Source organism: Mercenaria mercenaria, unplaced genomic scaffold, assembly GCF_021730395.1.
Source record: "Mercenaria mercenaria strain notata unplaced genomic scaffold, MADL_Memer_1 contig_4714, whole genome shotgun sequence".
In the NCBI taxonomy this organism is placed as follows: Eukaryota; Metazoa; Mollusca; class Bivalvia; order Venerida; family Veneridae; genus Mercenaria; species Mercenaria mercenaria.
The window spans coordinates 53389-70848 of NW_026462964.1; the positions used below are offsets into that span (position 1 = coordinate 53389).

The 17460-nt window shown below is 35.4% G+C and overlaps 1 protein-coding gene across 1 annotated transcript; it reads right to left on the reverse strand.

The window, feature by feature from the left end:
• Nucleotides 1-734: 734 nt before the first annotated feature.
• On the reverse strand, nt 735-1853 carry LOC128554097 (interferon-inducible GTPase 5-like). Its single transcript, XM_053535331.1, has one exon. It carries the CDS (start codon nt 1851-1853, stop codon nt 735-737), a length of 1119 nt encoding a protein of 372 aa, XP_053391306.1.
• Nucleotides 1854-17460: the final 15607 nt, after the last annotated feature.

A 17460-nucleotide genomic window follows, 5' to 3' on the forward strand; every position in this document is an offset into this window, starting at 1 on the left:
ACATTGAAATTGAACTGACATATCAAAAATTCTGTACACCTACTCATTGAACCAAAAAATTTGAAAAGTACATCTCGTCTCAAAATAAGGGAATCACAGAAGGATGATCGAACCAACGTCAATATGTATCACAGTGAATACATAGCAATGATACAAATCGCAAAACAAAAGCAATAATATTTGTAAGACACAAATACAACAGAATTCGTAAACAGCTATTGATACCAAACGAATGGAATTTAGGAACGAAACACTGTAGATAATGGTAATTATGGCTGGAAAACAATAACAAAATTCATTAGAAATAGCCACTCCAAAATAAAAACCCTACAATAATGAATATATGTATGTGTTAACGATGGACATATACATAATACAACACAGACAAATCAAAACAGATACATAACAAGAACAATTGAAACACATTGAAGAACATCGGTACAGGTTAAAATTCTCCACTTAGAATGTATGAGGGAAAGTATGAGTTTGTTTACTATCCTGTGTTGTGGATAAAAGAGATATGCCTTCATATATGCTGACGAATAATTTTGGACAACTGTAAAACACACGAACATCAAGAATTCATACTTTCGAAAATTAGTTAGTAAGAACTTTCTCCAAATTTGTAGAGATCAGAACAGCTATTATCCAGCCGCTGTATAATGAATTAATCATATTTTCAGCAGATGTTCTAGCGTCACTGATATTTTAATTCAAATCTGACAGAAGGCAGTTTATACACCAGTGTCTGACGACAGCCCTGTTATCATATCTTCATTCAGATCTATTGCATCATCTGCCATCGAGTTCAAAAGTCTCCACAGCACTGTAACGGAAACACCATACGAAACAGTTCCTGATAAAATGGAACCAAGTATTGGTAATCCAAATTTAACGGCATTTTCGGCAGCTTCGTCAATTGTAACGGTCGCGACAAGTTGCGCTATATTTTGAACATATTTGTCTTTTATCAACTGTGCGTATTTCGGGTTGCTTTTCAGTAGAGCATCTTCTGTAAGTCCAAACTGTCGCTTGTATTCTTGAGCTTCTTCATATATAAGAACTGTATCAATAGTTGCTCCTAAACCTGGAAAGGGAATCGCACCACCTAGTGCAGATGCGAAGGAGATGACAACAATTCTTTTTCGGAGAGCATGCCTTTTTGCAAGTATCACTTCCTTAGTCATAACTGTTAGAGAGAGTGCCAATGCTTCTCGTTTTTTTTCAGGCAGATGTGTTAATAATGTATCAACGAGCCTTCCAAAGTCGTATTTTACAATGTCATAATTGTCGATCAGAAATACGGAAGGATTTCCAAAATTAGCTTTCTTTAGTTTCCTAATGCAGTCATCACGAATTCTTAAAGTAATACCACTTTCATGCATTTTTGGATCATTTCTCTGCTCATTATAAACATCAAAACCGATTTTTGTGCGGATAAAGTAAAACATCTTTTCCTGGCTTCTAACTTGATTTGCCAACCACAGATCATTTTCAGTGAATCTCCCACATGTAAGTATGAGGAAAAAGTCGTATTTCTCAAAAGATACTGCTTTCAAGTAATCCTTCTTAGGATATTTTGGTGTTCCCACTCCCGGCATATCCCAAAATACAAGACTTTTGTTTTGGGGGTGAGGATAACCTTTGAGATCTGTTGTTGTTTCAGTTACATTAACTTCAGCAAACCCTTTTTGCCCCTTCCTTACGCCACGTAATGCATTAATGAAACTTGATTTCCCAACCCCTGAGTTTCCAGTTACGGCAATATGTAATGGAATATGTTTCCATTCATTATTTTTAGCTTTCAAATACTCTTGAAACGTTAAAATGCCGCCCTGTACTGCGTTTTTCATTCGATTCACTTCATCCGCAGATAAGCCCGGTCCAGATTTAGTATCGCTGAAGAGAGAGAGAGAGAGAGAGAGAGAGAGAGAGAGAGAGAGAGGAATAGATGAATATGATCGAAGTTGTTTAATATCAAACCAAAATGGAATCATATTTAGCTCTGATGAAAGTATGTATGATTGATTGCATTGTCACTGATTATGTTATCTACGTTATTATTTGAACAAATTAATCCTGTTAACCGAATCCAATGACAAGCATAAGTGGGAAACAATCATTAAATTAAAACTGACATATATCAAAAAGTAATTTATTTGTGAAAGACGTAGATATTAAATTTTGTAATCAAGCACTAAAGTCCATTCAGACAAGATTGAACATTGACGACTACAACCAGGAAATAAAAATAATTACTTATTAAATTGTCATCGTATTCTTTGGATTTCAACGATACTTAAAAAATCGCCAGATATGTTAGTAAACGGCATTTAGTCCTACTGCCTTTGAGAGTATTAAACGAGAAAGGCCGAGAAGAAACCAGTAACTAACGCCACAACAACATTACTGCTATAATTATTGGCAGTAACAGCGGAAACTCTATAAAAGCTGATAGTAACAGCAGTTCTAACATCTATCACTGTCAGTTATATTTTGCGCACTGGCACCAGACCAGAAAGAAAATGCCTCTGCAAGGGTTATACCCTACCCCTAGGTATCATATAAGAACCATGGTCATGAAGGGGAAAATATGCTAACCCGTTTCAATCGTACATTTCTCAACTTAAACGCGCAGTTCGGTGAATGGGTACCTAGTATATTGAACAAGCGATAATTTATCTTCCATCGTGCACCAGTCACATTGTCTCAATATTCCATATTGCTGAGATTATCAACATATTTTATGCTTTCGTCAACGTTACAGAAAAAACTTGCGTGACCTTCCCTAATGAATATTCGGTCTAGAGGTCACGGCAGTATGCACATGTTTGGCGAAATGTAAACAAACAAAAGCAGAATTTAAAAAAAATCACAATTTTACACTAAAACTCGAAATGATGAATGAATTTCATCTTGTATTTGATCTTTAATTTGAAATTGTACATTGGTCTGCATCTGTTCTGTTTATTTTATTCATTTTGCACATTTATGCTGCATTTTCACATTTTAGCGAACACGTGTAGTAAAATGACGATTGCCATATTTACGCAACAGCCAATCAGAATGGTTTTGTAACTTAGAACGGAACTTCACCAGGGAAGTTCAAGCAAGTTTTTTGTGTAAGGTTGAAATAACTATAAACTACTTGTTGTTTTTCTAAGATAAGATGTATTGAAGAAATGTGACCGGTATACAGTGGAAGATAAATTACCACTTGTTTGATATCCATAGTACAAATTAACTGAACTGCGTGTTTAGGTATGAAATGCGCGATTGAAACGGGTTAATATATTTTCCCCTTCATGACCATGGTTCTTATATGATGCCTAGGGGTAGGCATCTTCTTTTTGGTTTGGTGCCAGTGATTTTGCGATATAAACAGAACGCGTTTGGAACGAAGATATTAATATATGCACTTACAAATATCAGCTAAATCAACATTGGTGTAAATGGTAAGAACGTTTTGTCACGTCATGGCCGTCTACAAAATTATATCTAAAGTTACATAATATCATTTGAAATATGAATTGTGACATTAAACTTAACCGACGACGAAAATGAATTATTGCGTTTCATACTTCTCTGACAGCTCTATATGCTCAGGAATTACATTGCATGCCCCTGCCATTGGCGTGTATATAGCTTCCTTCTTTCTATCTAGGCTTAGTTGTTTCAAATCATCCACTGCTTTTTTCTCAGTACCTGTATGCGATTAGAAATCATGAAATATAGGAAGTATAATATTATAACGTTTAATAAATATATAAAAATAATTCTATCGCTACATGTGTTTTCAGGCTGCTATATGTATAATAGAAGCAACTTTTATGCTATCAGTCTACACGAATCATCTTGCTATTTTGAAGTTTAAAATTATTATAACCATTTATATAATCTAAATTACGGAATAGGTATGTTAAGTAAAACCGATTCTTCACAAACGTTTTACATATGAATATAAATGTGCTAATTATGCATATCTTTTGAAATCTTAATGAATTGAGGTAGATATATAATATAAAATATACATGTATCACAAATTGCGTACTTTGAGATGCATGACTCAATGGCTGTGTTTTGGATGCTCTGTGCTTCCAGGAAATCTGTCCTTACCTTTTATCTTTTATACGTACCTACGATTCCTAACCCTTCTGTATTTGCACCACATATGTGACAGAATCCGGATCCGGATGTAAGCACACACCGACAGAATTTGCAAATATCCGGTTTAAACCTTTGTTTGTCAACCTTTGCACCACATGTTTTGCAGAAGTTTTGTGTGCTTTTTACCTCTTCGTTACAAGTGGATCGGTCATCCTTGATGCCACCACAAAGAACAACTTCTGTGATATATTCGGTAGAAAAGTTCATAATATAAAAGTAAGTTTAAGAAGCTCAATATTAAGACAAATGTGCCCGCGTTTGTAACCCTCACCCCCCCCCCCCCCCCCCCCCCCCTCCTCACCTTTCGCCTATATAGGGCGATAAAAATCAAGAAAGCTAATATGTCAGCCTTATTAACTAAAGCGTATAGTTATCGCCTAGGTTTGTATGAATCATATCAATGTTTAAATGCCTTCCCCACCATTTAACAGAGTTTACTCTGTCATGAACCTTAAGTCAGTGTCTTCTCTCTTTGTAAAAGCGAATGGTCTGTATTATCCTGGTTACGAAGGGCGCACTGGTAAAGTGCACGTTTTCGTTATTTAATAATCTCCGAACTTTCATTGTATTTTGTCAAGTAAAAATGCATCTATGACTGTCATAGAAGCTCTGTTACAATATCTAAATCTTCTAAGATGTTGATTCATGTACTAGCCTAGTTATAACCGATGGGGATTATATGCAAAATACGTCAACAGAAATGTTTCAGTGCTTTACAGACACGACATCTACGCTCCGCTTACCTTCCGTTACTCCAGTTAGTGATGCAAATATCACCTTAATATAATTTCATTCTGAGTAGAGTCATACTTTAAGACTAATTTTCTACTGACAAAGATATGCAAGAGCACGTAGTCATGCCAAAAACTACAATGAACGTTATCAATATAATGCCAATATCAGATTTTCGACTTTTAGATTCTATAGTGTTATTCAAAATATTTCCCTGACAAGGTATATCAAAAAATGACTTTTATCAAGGATAGGTACGTACGACACGATCCATGCACGGCAGCTCGGTGGTTCTACTTAGGTGCCCACTCGTAATGAAATAATGACGTAATCTTCTTCCCCCAATAAATAAAATGACTTAACACACATTATATTACCAGAGTTCATAGGGATGTAAAATCAAAGTAAATCTGATACATACAGCAGGTGCGGGAGACGTACGTACAATGTACCTATCCTTGTTTATTAGGGATGTTGTTTACAAACTTCGTACAATTCTTCGTCTTGGCAATTTTCCAACTGTATGTCGCAAAACTAGAAAACACTTTATTAAAATAATTATGGCTAGAGTATTTTTGAGCAACACTGCATATTATACGCTATCCTCTTTGCTTGAGTCTGCGGAACAGGTGAGACTCCATGCAAAGCAATTCTTAAAGTCTACTGCGACTTAGGTGATTAGATGTTTCTGTTGTAGCCTGTCTTGTAGTAATGGAGTTTCTCTTGCTGCTCACCCTTCTCTAAAGGTACCTGTACATGCTATATGGTTTGTTGCATTTTGTTTTTATAATTATCTATACGTACGTTTTTGTTTTACATAAGTAATGCGTATGTAAAGGGTTTATTTTTTCAATTACAATGTCATGTAATGTTAGCACAACTTATTATTAATGTATCATACACACGTTTCCAATTAGTTAAAATAATTAGGCTAATATAGTAAGTTTAAGATTACCCACCTTCTCTCTAAACTCTTTCATACAGTGAATTTGTGGTGTTATTTCGAGACGTTTCTATAGTGTGAATTACGGAGTAGATATGTTAAGCAAAACATTTTCCTACATAACCATTTTAAAATCTATTTGGTACAAAGGAAAACTACAATAAAATAGAAATTGTTAAATACGCATATCATATGAAGTCCAAAAAGGATGAGATGGCTTGCATCTTACTGAAAAGCTGTATAGAAAGGAACTTTGCATTCATACCTATAGTTCCTGACAACTGTGTTTTTCCACCACATTTGTGGCAAAATCGTGATTCAGTCTCAAGAACACACTGGCAGAAATCGCAAATATAAGGTTTCAACCGTTGTTTGTCGGCCTTTGAACCGGATGTTTCATATGGACTTCCTGTCTGTATTAACTCTTTATAGGGAGTTGATTTATCGTCGTTGATGCCAGCACAAAAAGCAACGTCTGTGTCGTTATTACCAGTACTAGCCTCTCCTGGAATTTGTATTCTCTTGAAACCGCATTTTAAGCAAACTGTGCTCTCTCCATTGTCGCCACATTCAGGATTTGGACACAACAGCATTTTGTTATAGAAAGGCTATAAATTAAACAAAATGTATTAATATATGGATGTGGATGTGTTTGTTCGTATGCAATACGTCAGTCGTCTCCCTTAGACTATGCTTCTACACTTATTAATTTTCAGGTTTAGAACAGAAATTGGACCTATATTGACAGAGCATCAGAGCGATTAGAATGACGTTATGTTATGATACTTGCATTTAAATATAGCTATATTATTCTTTTAACGTATTTACATTACGTAGGTGCGCACAAACGGGCAGACAGAATAAATAGACATACATACATTGTATACCCCTGCATTCGCCGTGCATGTAGTTTGCTTCTTTCCATCTAGGCCTATTTGTCCTACATCATCTGCTGCCTTTCTCATGTTACCTAGACCTATATGTGTTAGGAAGTTATTTACTAATTTAAATTACAGACATACACAAACAATATCCTTCATGCGTATTTCACATATGCATGAAAGTGATATTTACGAATTTCTTTAACATTTTAATGTATTTCGAATCGTGCTGGGTAGAAAGTTTGGGTTTATGCAGAATTAACCGGTTTAAACTCTGCTTTGGTGTTTAGTCAATGGTTTTTCATTTGTTCGTTTCGTCTTCTGTTCGGGTCAGTATGTTTTGCTACTTTTGTGTAAAATCATACACGTTCATATATACACTTCTGCACGTTTACAATTTATGGGTCTGTGTTTAACTGGAACGTGATTTTGCTATTGCATGTATTCCTTGTGTTTATCACAATTATGTTGAATATATCTATCAACTCTTTTACAGTGTTGGATTAACGTGTCAGATAAATAGAGAATATTTGTTTGTTTTGAGTGAATATGGAATTTATCTCACTGAGAAGTGAGAACATTTCAGATATTTTCATGAGCGCGTAGCGCGAGTGAAAATGTGAAATTTTTCTCACTTTGAGGTGAGATATTCTATATTCACGAAAAGCAACAAATTTTCTTTTTATTTCATGCTTAATTACGTTGAGATATGCTTATAATCTCAGCGCGGGAAACAGACGCGCGTAAACGAACATGACGTCAGACGTGTTATGACGTTAGAAAGACGCACACGACATAAAGTTCCATTTTATTTTATTTCTTGCTGCATAACGTTATGACATACTCGTTAAGTAAAATAATTTGAATCGAGAAATATACTATAAAGAACAAAGTGCGACTACAATTTTCATCCTGCTTTAAGCAAATAATTTGAAATTTATACACAATGTACAAGTAGATCGGCAACCGTAAGTGATATGCAGTGAGTGATATGGATTATAGTTCACTGATAAAACACAGTATTTCATCAGTTAGCATAAAATAAAACATGAACTAACAAACAACTTTGACATAACATAATACGTTTGAATCTCTGATCGTTAATTTCTGTCGGCATGGACTATCCGGTGTTTTACTGTTGGACGTGTGTGACTAAGTTCAGAGGTGAACTGGCCATACAATGGGTTTGAAACTGACGTCATATCAATTTAATGCGTTAAGATGTCGTCATGAAATTTAACACAAAAGTTTACATTTACCTTTTTTCATTGTTAACTTAACAAACATTCAATCGTAGTGCATTTATATGTTCACTAAGGCTGAGATCAAACCTTAATATCAGTAAATAAATAGTAAAGTGATAACGTAAATATAATTACTTTTGGATCAGCCCTCGTAGTATTTTCCATTTCTGTCCGAACCCTTTTTAATATTATTATGATGCGTAATTATAAATTAATTAATTACAAAGAAGATAGATAAGCGAAACATTATCTTTCGTTTGCCTTTTAAAGCAAAAAGAAAAAAGGAATATAAGGAAGCTTAAATATGCATATCATTTAAATCCAAATACGGGGTATCTCACCGAAAATGCTTCGTGGAAAAGCACTTTTATAAACATACCCGTAATTCCTGAACACTGTGTTTCTCCACCACATATTTGGCAAAATCTTGACCCAGTCACAAGGACACGCTGGCAGAAGTTGCAAATATCAGGTTGAAGCCGTTGTTTGTTGGCCGTTGCACCAGATGTTTCATACGTACTTTGTGCCTGTATTAACTCTTCATAGGAAGTTGATTTATCGTCATTGATGCCAGCACTAAAACCCATGTTTGTGTCCTTATTACCTACACTACCCTCTTCTGGAACTGGTACTCTCGTGTAACCACATTGTGAGCAATTTATGCTCTTTCCAATGTCGCCACATTTCGGATTCGGGCATAACAGCATATTTTCATAGAAAAACTGCAAATTGGATGAAAAGTCGATATATTTGTATGTATGTGATTTGTTAATTCTCTTTGTAACATTATGTTTCGACATCGATTATGTTTGAGTTTCACATTTGCATTTAATATATATATTAAGGCGCGCGCGAACAAACACACGTACACGTTTTCACATACGCACACACGCACACACACATATACACGTACATGCACACATGTCGAAGCCCCTCTCCCCCATATGACCTCCAAGTGTAACATTGACGTCTCTATTCTGCGTATTGCACATTACTTTATGGATGGCACTAACCAAATCTTAACTAAAATGAGCTTTCTTTAAAATTCATGTTTGGTCATATTATGAAGATTAGAACAGTTTTTTTTTCTAAGCTATCTTAAAGATTGCAAATCAAAAAGAAATATGCTCGATTCGGGAATCGAACTCGGGCCATCATTGCAATAAAAACTGTCCCGCGCACTTATAAACCACGGAGGAATGTGTATTTAATAATCGTTAAATATAAAAATCAAAAATAAAGACAGTTTACCTCGAGCAACCCGTTACAAAAGATGTTCAATTTTGAATGTAAAAATTAGTAAAAACAACTATTCTCATGTGTATCCATAACATATTGTGTCTCAGTTATTAAGTTGCAAAGCTTTCTTAGGAAATACAGCATTAATTTCCTGATATCTAGAAATTTTCTTTTTTGTTGTTGTCGTACGATCTGAAGGTCAGTGTAATTAAGGGGGAGTTTTATGCTAGATTGGATCAAAATCTCTAGATAGATGGCAGGAGTTAAATAAAGCGGATACAAAGCAGACCCTGCTAACTTTTCCTCCGGGTCTTTGAATCATGCACTGCACATTTTCTCATTATGTAGAAAATTTGTGTCAAGTAATATTAAAATGACTTGACGGATGGATGTGTTTTGAAACGGACAGGACATGAAATTACCCGGCTGATATATCGCTCCCAACAGTGACCGTGACATTTGAGCTAGGGGTCTGGGTATTGCGCATGCCACTTCAACTTATTATGGGGAATGTTTTTGCCAAGTAATATTAAATTCTAATGTTGGATGACATCTATTAACCGTGCACAAAACATACCCTCTCAATTATCCCCAGCTTATATTATATCATAGTAGGTTGTCTCCCTTATAATTAGCTCGATAATCAATATTGGTTTCCCGATTGATAAAATTTTGAGCAATAGATTAAATATACAGGGAAACGTTTTTCAAAAGTAAGTTTAAAGTATTTTTTTTTACTTTGTGAATATTTTAGCAGTTATGACATAAACATCAATTTCTCCTCTTCAGTTTGATATATATTCTCTTTTCATTGCTTCAGGTATCACCGTCACTTATATTGAGCATATAGTGAAAATAACCAAAGTTATCTATTTCTATTATTTTAAAGGCAAACAAAAACAAGGACAAATATCAAACAAGGAATGTCATGTTCCAAAAACGCAGCCTCCCTAAATCGAAACCAACAGCACGCACACGTGCACACTACACACATACACTCACACACAAAGCAAACACACCAGGACAAAACGAACAAACAAAGGAACAAAATGCGGCATCGCCTTGGAACGGTCACTGGCAAAAACACCACAGGGGAGCTTAAACCGGTTTATAGTCCGTAACCAACCTCACTCTTACCCCTACCATGTTCCAAAGACACGGGACAGTGTAAATAAAAGTAATTCCCGCCAGATGAATCTCGAACACACGTAATGAAAACAAAAAGGCATTGCATTTAAAACAAAAAATGCTCCCGTATAAATATATAAAAAGCAACCCTTAAAAACCCAAATACGTATGTACTCAATGCCTTTGCAAAAGACAGAACAACAAGAGAAACACCCTTAAGGAATTAATTTATAAATATATACCCCGTAAGATGTAGCCTGAGATACACCCCCATTCAAATGGGGAAATTTACAATACTTATATCAAAATCATCCCTAAAAAATTTTGGTATGTATAATATTGTAATAAATAGAGAGATGTAAATCTAAAAATGAAGCAGTATCCGCATTGTTAGTTTTAATTAACTGAATCTCCCTAGGATAAATAGTATCCACCAAAAAAGGATTATCAATATTAAGATCATGTTTCCCCCATTAAGACAACTGATTAGCATATATATATATGTGTACTTGACTTTATGAACAGTATGACAATATTATTTTAATAAGGTGAAAGCTTTTTGTTACCATTTAACGTCAAAGTTTCTCAGAAAAGAAAATAAACTCTTGAATGTCAAAAACTCTAGTGTAACTAACCTGTTGCTAATTTGCAGACTTACATGTACCGAAATTGATTATTCATTCAATAACGTTTATAATTGCCTTATTAGAACAAGAGGGCCATAATGGCCCTACGTCGCTCACCAGACTAACACACCATAACAAACATGTTTGACCTATTAACCCAGTTTTTGAAACCACATGTCCCAGTTTCAAACTCTTCTGAGACATTTTGACCAAGTTTCAAGAAGATTGGAACGAAAAAGCGGCCTGTATTGTTTTTTCTTTGATTTGGTATAGTAACCTAGTTTTTTTCACTCAAATGGACCCAATTTTAACCCTTGCGAAATTTTACGGAGACAAATATTCTGACCAATTTTCATTAAATTTGGACCAAACATGTGGCCTGAGTGTAAACAAGTGGATGAAGTATTGCCATGCAATACAAAGTCCCCTACTGGAAGGCACCAAATCTTCTCTATTGTTATTTATAGTAACAACAAATGGAAGTTGATCCTAAAAATAATCTATATAAGTAAACATAAAACTTATAACCATGTAGAGATAAGTCAAAACACGCTTAAAAATTGGATTTAACATGCATGTTGTACCACAGAAAAGTGGTCTCGATTTTTTCCTACAGTCAGTAATAAAAAGTTACAATATAAGCTATTTATAGTAATAAAAAAGGGAAGTTATTCTAAAAACAAGGGTGTCGCATGGTGGTGAACATTTGCGCCAAGTTACATCAAAGCCCTCCATGCATGAAGAAGAAAGTCTCCGGACAAAATCATTCTTGAATTTGACCTTTGTCCTTTTAGTGTGACCTTGACCTTAGACCTAGGGACCTCGTTCTTGCGCATGGTGGTGAACATTTTTGCCGAGTTACATCAAAATCCCTCCATGCACGAAGAAGAATTGCTAGTCCGTACAAAGTCATTCTTGTATCTGACCTTTGGCCTCTGAATGTGACATTGACCTTAAACCAAGGGACCTGGTTCTTGCGCATAACACTCCGTCTCTTAGTGGTGAACATTTGTGCCAGCCAAGTAATATCGAAATCCCTTTAAGGATTGTTGAGTTACAGACTGGACTGGAAAAATGTCCTTTTGACCTTTCATTTCAAAGTGTGACCTTAACCTTTCAGCTAAGGGCCCGGGTATTGTACATGATACGTTGTCTCATCCAGAGGAATATTTGTGTCAACTGATATTTAAGGTGGAATAGCACTTTGTAATTTTTTACAACCCGCGTATGATTTTGATATCATATTAAAGTAGAAGTTACCCCCGGCATGAACGTGTATCTGTTTCCGTTGTTATTAGTGATTATTTTTAGTTGTGACGTCACAAACATTACCATACACGTCTGTTTTTGGCGCTACTTTAAAAGGCGATAAAAAATCGGTTTATTTTCTCTCATTTGTTTGTTTTTCAATTTACAGCAATGAAACTTACATCTTTATGTGTGGTATGTAAAGGTCTACTGTGCTAGATAGTATTTATCACTTTTAATTTTAAAAAAGGACATTTTCAAATTTTCATTTTTTTTTAAAAAAGAATTACACACTCGTCTTAATAACGGAAAAATGGCTCGAAATTTTTTTTTGCCAAATATATTTATAAACAAGATTTAATCATATTTGATAAATTATCAAAATATTGAGAACTTTTGCCATTCAATGTTCTTTTAAATCATTGATTTTCGTACCCTATCCGACGATCAAAATGTGACGACACAGTGCGCGCTTTCAAGAAAAAACGCGTGGTTTCGTAAGAATATTTTATGTAATCAAAATACGCGTATGTACTTAAAATAACCGACTTGTGTTTTATCAATTTTTACTTATTTTATAATTCAAATATTTCATGAATCAATTTTATAGCAAGTCTTTTTTCAGATCTTGTTCAATCTGGCTTAATTTTCTGTCACGTAAAAAATAAAGGTCATTTAAAAATACATTAATTTCTTCATTTTTTTTTACGAAAAGGAAATTGTTTGAAAATATTAATAGCTGAAGAACGTTGAAGCATGACGTCATTACCTAACAAACAGTGCAACCGTTCAAAATGGCTGCCACAAGGAGGAGTAGGAGTGTACATAGGAGCTTTAGAAAATCAAATGATATAGAAAGTGGATTTTTAAACTTGAAAAATATAAATATAGAGAAACATTCCTATCTCGAAGGAAGGAGGATAATAGATTTGAATTATTTCGGAAAGAAATATGATTCTGGATGTGTTCTTGTGGTGAGACATTCAAATGGTGTAACATTATTAAGGAGATCGTTATCGGCTATGCCAGTGTATTCCATTTCAAATGTTCAAACTGTGGAGAAATATCGAAACTTTGTACATCGGATATGCAAAGAATTCCAGGAGCTGACTACAAAAATCAGAAAAAAACGTACTCTGTTAATGTGAAAGCAGCATTAGTTGGTTCAGTATTTCATTCCAGACAGTTATTTGCAAATTTCAAACAAATCACTTGAAGAATTATTATATAGCAGAAACATCGTTGATGATTTATCCAAATTCCTGGAAGAGTAAAAGTGTTTCCACACAAGTAAACATAACGGCTTATGACCCTGTATGGCTTCCGTACGCATTAAGTATTATTTGTTTAGATATTCCTAGTTTATCTTTAGTCCGTCTTAGTTTTTTAAAAAAAAAATTATAAAGCTATGATCCACGGTGGTGTAGGCGAAACTCACATGAACGCGATATTCACTACACTGGGAATACCACCAATTCGTTATAGAACATTGAAGAAACGAGAGCTATCAAGCACATAAAAGAAAAACGTGAATTCTGGCGTAGAGAAGTATTCAGACATTTGGGTATATAAAGCGATCAATATCAAACAAATTAGAAGAAATGAGCAAGAAACATAAATCACTCACAAAAACCGTCAGAACAGGGTTCCTTACACGTTTTACATTTGCGTTTTAACAAAATAACAGTAAAACTGCAGAAGAAATGAAAACAGCATTGGAAAACCTGGTACCACACATGTACGGTGAACATGAAAAATGCGGGTTCCATAAATCTGGCTCATACCGTCACACAAATTTAACATACGGAAAGGATTTATCAGACGAAGAACTTCGGTCAGAATTTGAAGCAGTGCTGGAACCATTTATAACAAATAGCAAGAAACTTATGACAACTGGACATTCTCAATTTAATGAGTGTTTGAATGGCATTGCTTGGAGTAAAGCTCCTAAGTTCAGAAATGACACCCTGAGTGAAAGCTTCGACTTCCGTTGTTCATCAGCAGAATGTCAATTCAACGAGGGTAGAACATATGTCGATAGCGTTTGCGAAACCGCACAATTCACCCCACAGAAAAGGACAAAGCTATCTAATGAACGACAAGACCGGAAACGAAAGTACCAAAAAGATTATAAAAGTAGAAAAGAATTTAAAAAGGCCAGAGAAAAGGTTTGAAAATGGAGAGATCTAAAATGGAAATTGTTTATGGTGTAAAAGAAGGAGTTACCTACATGACGGACTGTTCATTGCAAAACCCTGATACTATTGAAATCATGTGCATTCCGGACGATAGAGTAAACGTCAAAATTGATGTAGAAGATATTCTTCGGGTTTATGTGGACTTAGAAACCACCTGGTTGGGACAAAATGCTGGAACTATACAGTTGGCTGCCTTTGTTGACAGTTCTACTCGTACATCATGCCTACTGGAAGTATAAGTGAATGTGCTGCAGCAATAACTGGTTTCACTATTGAAATACAAGACGGGATGAAGAAAATGTATCAACACGGTTTCTTAGTTGATACAGTAGATAAACATTCGGGGCTCGCTTCTTTTATTGAATGGCTTAGCGTTATTTCCGACAAGAGAAAGATATTGATCGCTCACAACGGTAGTAGATTCGACTTCCCGATATTATTTGAACAATTAGTCAGCAGAGCTTGTAAACAATGCAGAGACTGCAGTAACGTGAGTTTGCGACAGTATTCATGTTTTAAAAACAGTTCTTAGAAACAGGGAGTCTAAAAAGTACAGTCTTGGGGTTCTGTATGAGTAAACGTTCGGCGAAACATTTGACGGACATGATGCACTAAATGACGCAAAAGCTATTGCACAAATATTTCAAAATGTTCAAGTTTCGAAGGCACAGATTACTGCATTGAGTGCAAATACATCAAATACATTCAATAACACACGACATGACAATAACCTAAAACAAGCAGTTGACAATGTCGAATGTTCGATTAACAACAAAAACAACAAACTTGTGTCACATGGTATGGCAAGGAAAATATGCAAAAGTGCATTGACATACGAAATGCTTAAATTGGCACATTGTCGTGACCGTGAACAGGGCATACGTGCAATATTAACTGAGAAGGTCGGAAAAAATGCTAGTGTAAGTAACAGGTCGAAAATAATAAACGCATTGTCATCATATTTGACCAGTTATGAAATGAAAATGTACTTTAGCAAGTGCAATTTTGCACACGTTTCAGCACTGCAGTAAGTGCACACACACCTGTAGCATTTCATTTCTAAATTTCATATTTATTTAAACGTCCGAGTTGTCGAAATGCAGAATATGATAGCTCGTAAAATTTCATTGTACACGCTAAAATGGACTTGTAAAACACAAATCTGACAAGGTATACTTGTAGCTATGAGTAGCGAGCAAAAAGATGGAATTTATTTGTAAAATGTAAGCAAGTGTTTTTTTTTACATACATAGAAGTTTATTGCACGTACGTGTATCAGTACTGGATATCCCATGGCACAACGTAAGAGTAGATCGACTGTTTTAATCAAATGCAATAATATACTTTCTTCACAGTTTCTATAAAAATAAGTTAAGCAAATACAGTTTGTGTTCTTTTCATTTTATAGCAGTAGACATTGCTAAATTATTCTAAAAACAACAGTTGTTATATGGAAGACATCTTTCATTTATTCATTTGTTAATTCCACTTACATAACGAGTATTTCAGTAAAGATGTTCTGCTTTTAAAGAAAATTATATTCTGTCAAACATAAGTTTATCTTCAAATTATAAAAAAATGGCAAAAAAATTTCGAGCCGTTATTAAGACGAGTGTGTATTTTTAAAAAAAAATAAAAATTGAAATTGTCGTTTTTCTTCATGTTTTCCATCTTTTTTTAAAATTAAAAGTGATAAATACTATCTAGCACCGTAGACCTTTACATACCACACATAAAGATGTAAGTTTCATTGCTGTAAATTGAAAAACAAACAAATGAGAGAAAATAAACAGATTTTTATCGCCTTTTAAAGTAGCGCCAAAACAGACGTGCATGGTTATGTTTGTGACGTCACAACAAAAAAAATCACTAATAACAACAAAAACAAATACACATTCATGCCGGGGGTAACTTCTACTTTAATATGATATCAAAATCATATGCTGTTTGAAAACAAATTACAAAGTGCTATTCCACCTTAAATCCTTTTTTGATTGACAAGGTTATAGACCGGATAGGAAGACAATCCTATTGATCTTTGATCTCTATGTGTGACCCCTTTAAACACGGGTTCTGGGTGTTGCGCATGACACGTCATCTTCTGGGGGAACATTTATGCCTAGTAATATTGTAATCCCTTAATGAATGTCAGTGTTATGAACCGGACAGTAAAACATGAGCTGTCGGAGGACAGCAACGCTCAACTATTCAACAGCTTGTCAATTGAATGAATACAAAACTCGAAAAAGGGGCATCAGTTTGTATAAATGCAAAACAATGTTATCAAACCTGCACAGTTCTTATCAGCTCATGGCAGCGGACAAGTGTGTATGAAGTTTCAATCCATTCCCGTTAGTGGGAACTGAGATACCAGCTTACATACAAAACAAAAACATAAAAAATGTTTAACACCGGAGGACCAGTATAAAAGGGAATCAAGCCTAGAGAGACTCATTTCTGTATACAAAAGCCCACTCTGCCATCCCTGAGAGCAGGGTGAGCAGATCAGACTACGATTTATGAGAAAACTAGCAGACCACACTGACACCGCTTAGAGGAGGACAAGAAACTGAGAGGAGGAGAGGACGGGAATGGGGGGTGTATAATACACTGCCACTTATGAGAGGGCTAGCAGACCACACTGCGAGCGCTGAAAGGAGGATGTGTAGATCACACTATCACTTATGAGAGGGCAAGCAAACCACACTGCCACCGCTGAGAGGAGCATGAGTATATCACACGTGCACTTATGAGTGGGCGAATAGACCACACTGTCATCTCTTAGTGAAGGGTAAGTAGATCGCATTACCACTTATCAGAGGGCAAGCATACTGCACTGCCACCGCTGAGAGGAGGGTGAGTAGATTACACTACCACATATGAGAGGGCAAGCAGACCACACTGCCACCGTTGAGAAGAGGGTGAGTAGATCACTATACCACCTATGAGAGGGCGAGTAGACCACACTGCCATCTCTGAGAAAAGAATGAGTAGATCACACTACCACTTATGAGTGGGCAAGCAAACCTCAGCTGAGAAGAGGGTAAGCAGATC